The 6,000-nt window shown below is 47.9% G+C and overlaps 1 protein-coding gene across 2 annotated transcripts in view; it reads right to left on the reverse strand.

Annotated features, from left to right (window-relative positions):
* RAB11FIP2 (RAB11 family interacting protein 2) overlaps positions 1-4,795 on the reverse strand; it is a 38,142-nt gene extending 33,347 nt beyond the window's left edge. The window contains exon 1 of one of the 2 annotated variants that reach the window (XM_059661560.1): positions 3,679-4,793. In XM_059661560.1, coding sequence (XP_059517543.1) covers positions 3,679-4,028 — 350 coding nt within the window. In that variant the 5' untranslated portion in view covers positions 4,029-4,793. Of the gene's footprint in view, positions 1-3,678 lie in introns of both variants that reach the window. The other variant, XM_059661561.1, reaches the window with a different exon arrangement.
* Positions 4,796-6,000: the final 1,205 nt, after the last annotated feature.

Below are 6,000 nucleotides of genomic sequence, written 5' to 3' on the forward strand. Positions count from 1 at the left end.
GAGGCACAGAGAATGTAAGTAACTTCCAATGTCGAGTTAAAGTCAATAAAGAAAATATCCAAGGCTGATGAATAACATCTGCATGAAAACAGAAGTTCTTCCATATTTGATGAAGCATGTATGTTAATAAGATTAAATGCACAGCTGGCCATATGTTACGGGCTCTATTTAATCAGGAGATTGACAGCCAACGAAGGCAAGGCATCCTACACCCGAGTGTAAGCTTCATGAAGGCAGCTCAGCTCACCTTGCACTACATAAATGTCAACGGAATCATTTCTAGAATGGTATTTTAAAACAACCAAGCTATAATACACTGTGTGCGCATGTGTGTGGGTTCTGCATTGTTTTGCTTTTTTGTAGGGAACACTAAAGACTTACATGAGCTTTAAAGAATAAAGCAAGTCAGTGCTTGAATACAATCTGTAAATACAGTATTCCCCGGCCTCCTCCTATCCCCTCCACAAAATACTGCTAAGAACTTTAAATATACTAATTTAAAATAGAGGCATGACAAATAACTTTAGGTGCTTTGTTTTGAAAGGGAAGTCTTAATGAGACCTTCAAAAATCGCCCCCGAGATAAAACTTGTTTTCCCAGGCTTCAAACAGATAAAATGAAGACATAGCATTCGGGGCTTAGTGGATTAATGGCTGATTTTTTTCACCTCTTGAGTGCTGGATTTAAACTGTATATGGCCTCTGTTCAATTTTTAGTGGGCACAGGTCCACGTTCAAAAACCACCACACATGTGGGAACTATTCCCAAGCAATTGGTGCTGTGTGGTCAGAAATGGGACAGGATTGGCAGTAAGGGTGCCAGAGGCCAGGGCACAGGTGCACTGCGAGACACACTCAAAAGTCCTCAAATCGGCATGTGTCTGAGTCATACCTAACTCTGGGGACTGTGATTGTTATTACTTTCACGAGCATAAAAAAAAAAAAAAATCAACATCACCCACTTCTGTACTCCTGTCGTAAAAAAAAAAAAAAAAAAAAAAAAATCAATAGATATTACATAACAGCAGGAACAATTTTACCATTCTATTATTAAACATTGTATTATTTCCTTAAATCTTGTGCCAGAACCAACCCAGACACCCATGAAAGGGGGAGGTATAGTTCTTTTTCCATGCTCCGCTCAAAGTGTACAGGCACAGGCCCCTTCCCCCAATCCTCCTTAAAAAAAAAAAAGGTATTTAACTTCAAGGTATAAAAATAAGTAAAATAATAGTTTTAGCTATCACACTTCTTTGCCTATCATGACACAACTGGAAGACAAGCTGTAAATACTTGTCTTCAGTGTCAAGAGTAAAAAGTGTCACACCCAGCAGTTTCATGGGTCTTCTAACTCAGCTGGTAACCTTCATCATTCATACCAGTTTTCTAAAAAGCACTTGGGAATACGCTGACAAGGTTCAGCAATGTGCAGAATATTAAATATCTTTCTTGCAACACACCAGTGACTCAAGTCTGTCTCTTACTGTGCCACATGCACAGCTGTGCTGCAAAAGGAAACTATTAAATATATTAAAAATCTAGAAATATTACCAATAAAGATACCTCATCTAATATGTAGTCCCTATTTATCCACAAAGAAAGAAAATGTTAGGGATTTAATAACATGAAAATCACTTCGAATGCAATAACATCGCAAGCCTTGTTGATAACATTTTAAAGCATTTCCCCCAAAAAAGTTCTAACCAATTTTATATAGTAGCCAATAGAGAATTTCTATAGGGAGACTACAATATGACTGTTTACAGCGAAATGTTTTATAATTGTGATGTTGCCAAAAAATAAGGAGTAAAACAAGGAGAAACTTTAAAAGCTTGTTTTATCCTCTGCAACTCTGGGTTCACAGTTGGGCCTACTTTCACTTGGCAAATTTACATTTGAGGAAGGCCTGTAATACATCATTCATCGCAGTAGAAGTACTGTCAATGCAGCATGAAATCTGAAGTTACAATATACTTACAAGTTTACACTCAAAACACTTTGAATATTATATAGTGTCATCCAAAATTGGTAATTTGAAACAAACTATTTGATAATTATCCATTTTCAATTTAAATTTGATAAATCCCTCAGAGGAAACGAAATGCCACTTTGTAGGTATCAAACAGTTTTATTAAAATCACTGATATATACTCAACCTTATACTTTTAAATACCCTTTCTCTCACAATGTTTTCATATCCTTAACTAATCTAAATATTTACCTTTGTTTGTCTTACATGCCTAGTATTTCTTATCTCTCCACCCTTTTACCCTGTGCATTAAATCTTAGGTCAAGATCTGATGGAAAACTTTTTTAAATAAAAATAAAAATTCCAATCAAGAAAAGCTTGCAGGAAGAAACACATAGGCAAAAACAAGAGTTGGTTGCTTTAAAATAAAAAATTAATGTAAGTGTCAAGAAAGTTACCATTATGAAAAAGTTTCTAAAAGCGTCAATTTCAGTTATCACTGAAATAAACAGCAAGGCTATTTTGTGAAATTTCAGTTCCTCTCATAAATTCAACCTATATTGATCTCTCATTAATTCCATCAATTATAATGTTCTCTCAGAACAGAAAAGTTATGTTTGAGGAAGGGGTAAATACACCTATCTCTGAAAACATACTATTTTTCAATGTAAGACATAACATCCCAGTGTTAACTTACATTATGGCTTTTTAAATTAGGATATATTTAGCCTAAGCTCAAAAGCCACATTTTCATAGAAGGTGTCATTACATCATTTCATCACCAGAATTTAATCACTGTCTCCAATATGACATTTTTTTTTAAATATATTTTATTGATTTTTTACAGAGAGGAAGGGAGAGAGATAGAGAGTTGGAAACATCAATCAGCTGCCTCCTGCACATCTCCCACTGGGGACGTGCCCGCAACCCAGGTACATGCCCTTGACCGGAATCGAACCCGGGACCCCTCAGTCCGCAGGCCGACGCTCTATCCACTGAGCCAAACCGGTTTCGGCCCCAATATGACATTTAATATGATCTAAACACACTGGTTTTGCATAACGAATTCTGAGGTAATACAGCAGCTCCCGTATTTTGGAAATTCAAAGGAAAATGTTAGTGTGTTCAAGTTGAGGATGTTTTTCCTCTTTGAACGGCTTTAGGCACCACTAAGATGTTCTTACTATAAAAAAAAAAAAAAAAAAAAAAAAGGCTGCACTCAAATAAAGGCCACTGTGATTATAATGTTGAAATGACATACTGAGTTCTAAATTTGATCATTTATCTTTTAGCAGCTTCAGAGTTCGACACAGATATATGACATTATACTGGCAGGTTTAGTGCTCTGCTATCCCATCTCCTGGAAGTGTGTAATGTTGAAAGACAACAATTTACCCACGTGTTGCGTTAGCTGGTCAACACTGGGATCCAGCCTTCTTATACTTACAATCCAGTGCAACATGCTCAGTCATTTAAGATGAACACTTCGCACAAATGAGAGTAAAGGGACCACCTGAAGGCGCCATTTAAAAACTGTTTCTTCACAAGGGCTATTTTTACTTCCAAGTCATGCCACTACGGTGCCTGAAACTGGGTCATGTAGTCCTAAAACCAATGCCCCAGATTGCACCAATAATTTCCAAGAACAGAAAATCCGTAAGGAAGACATAGCGAAGCTCCCCCAAATTCCAAATAAATGACACAACTTACTCTGTTTTCCTTCTTTGTTTGTCCTCAAAGATGTCATTGAGGTTGATTGCCACCTGCCCTAAAAACTTATCCAGCCCCACCAGGGACCTGTGCATCACTGTGAGGACCAGAATGTACTTGTCGGGGCTCCCCTGCACCAGCAAGCCGGGGAGCTCGAAGGAGGCCTCTTCCTTCCAGACGGGCTGCAGGCTTTTCTCGGCTACGGAGGTGGAGTACTTCTCCTTGCCCAGCTGAATGATCGTGTACGTGTCATTGGTGCCACTTTTGCCTTTCGGCCTCAGGTCTCGGGCCTGCAGCACCGTGACCTGCACGTGGGTCGGGAACCACTTCTGGGCTTGCTCGGACAGCATCCTGCCGCCCGTCCCCGGCACCCAGGTCCCCAGCGCAGGCGGCGCCCCTCCCGGGGGGAGCGGGTCCCAATCACCGCATCCTCAGGGCACCGAACGGGCCCGGGCCAGCGCCCGGCGGCCCAGCTTCCCGGGGGCTGATGTCAGCGGGCCTCCCTCCCCGGGGCAGCCCGGGGGCGGGGGCGCGGCCGCTCTCGGGGTCCCTTGTCCTCACAGACACAGGGGCCCACCATCACCTGGCCTCGCCGACCGGCCCCGCTCTCGCGGCCGCACCTTCACGCCCCGTCGGCCCCAGGGACGAGCCCTCGGCGGCGGCGGCGGCGGGCGGCGCCCGGGCCTGCGGGCAGGTGAGGCCTGGCCGCCGGGGCGCGGGCGGAGGGCTGCGGAGGTGGGAGGCGCCCCCGCCCCGCACACGAGAGCTCGCCCGCCCCGATCCGCAGCCCCCGGCCCCCGCCCGCCTCCTCGGGTCAGGCCGCCCGCGCTCCCTCCGCGCCTCCCGCCCGCCCCGGGCTGGCCCGCGGGCCCGCCGGGCTCCTCCTCCGACCCCGGTAATACGAACCGCCCGCGGCCCGCGCGGCCTCGCTCCCTCTCGCCAGCCGCTCCCTCCGCCTCCCCGCGCTCGGCTCCTCCTCCCGGGCGGGGCGAGGCGGGGCGGGCCGCCGGCGGGTGGAGCGGGGCCTGGGGCAGGGATGTGGCCGCCCGGGCGCCGGCGGGCCGCGGGCTGCGGGGCGGCGGGCACCGCGCTCGGCCTGGCCTGGCCGGGCCAGCGGCTCCTGGCAGGGGACGGGCGGCGGCGGTGGGGGCGGCGGCACTTCCGGGTTGCCCTTCTCCACGCTGCGCTCGGGAACGCGACGGGGCGGGGCCGCGGGGTCGGGGGTCAGCGCCTCCCTGGTTGCCGTGGCGACCGAGGGCGCGCGAAGCCAGCTCCTGGCCCGGGCTGGATGCTCCCTGGTGGGGTTCCCCGCTGCCTGGCACCGCGCTGGGCTCTGGGACGTGGGGCCGACCCCGGCCGGCCGGCGGGGGCCGCTCGTGAGAGCCCGGCCACATCTAGGGAGACCCCGTGTCCACCTCTGGAAGCTGTCTTTGCGGTATCCTGGATACCTTGTGCCTGGCACAGAGCCGGCCTCCATAAGCAGGGATGGAATGAATCAATCCCCTTCGTTGACTGAAAACACAGTTTTCTCACCCCTTTATCCCCTCTTCTTCTTTTGAGAAACAGAAAAGGCTGTTAATTGCCTGGAATGACCCCCCCTTCCCCCCAACACACACACACACATAAGGAAAAGGAGAGAGGGAAGCAGATGGATCCCAAAACGAACACAGGGATTAATAAAGATAACGGCGGCTTTGGGCTGGAGTCCTCAGACCTGTTTCCGGCCACCACCTGTCTGTGTCATCTGTCTTGGTCCAGTCACTTTCCTCCCCGAGCCTCCGTTTCTTTATGGGTAAGAAAACTCCTGTCTAAGACTCCATTGCGACTCTGTGGACTCAACGTCAACAGGACCCCTTGGGACACTGGAAGTCTGGTAGACTATGCGGTTTCTGAACTCAAGCCCAGAGATCATTCTGGTCACCTGCCATCAACTGAGAAAAGCCAACGGCCTCCTTCACCAAAGCACAGAAAACTGCCTTAGCTGCTCCTGAGGGCAAGACCTGGTGTTCCCCCAGCCCCATCGCCCCCCCGCCCCCCACTGCTGCTGGAATGAAAATGGGGATATGTTAACACGGTGCTTTTCCCACACCAGCCTGATCTATGGGTAATGGCTGATGAGTCTGGAGCCTTGCTTGATGTCTTAGCTCTGCCAGAAAGTCAGGATACAGTTCCTGGTGGCCACTACGCTTCCTGAGGCAAGGAATTTAGATTTAGACAAAACAGCTAGTGCAGAATTGGGAGGAATATTCTGAGATAATGTATGTTTCCTAGCATAGTATGGCACATAATTCTATATCTCCCTTTGCCCCCCCCTATTTCTCA

The sequence above is a fragment of the Myotis daubentonii genome, chromosome 13 (genome assembly GCF_963259705.1).
Source record: "Myotis daubentonii chromosome 13, mMyoDau2.1, whole genome shotgun sequence".
Classification (NCBI taxonomy): domain Eukaryota; kingdom Metazoa; phylum Chordata; class Mammalia; order Chiroptera; family Vespertilionidae; genus Myotis; species Myotis daubentonii.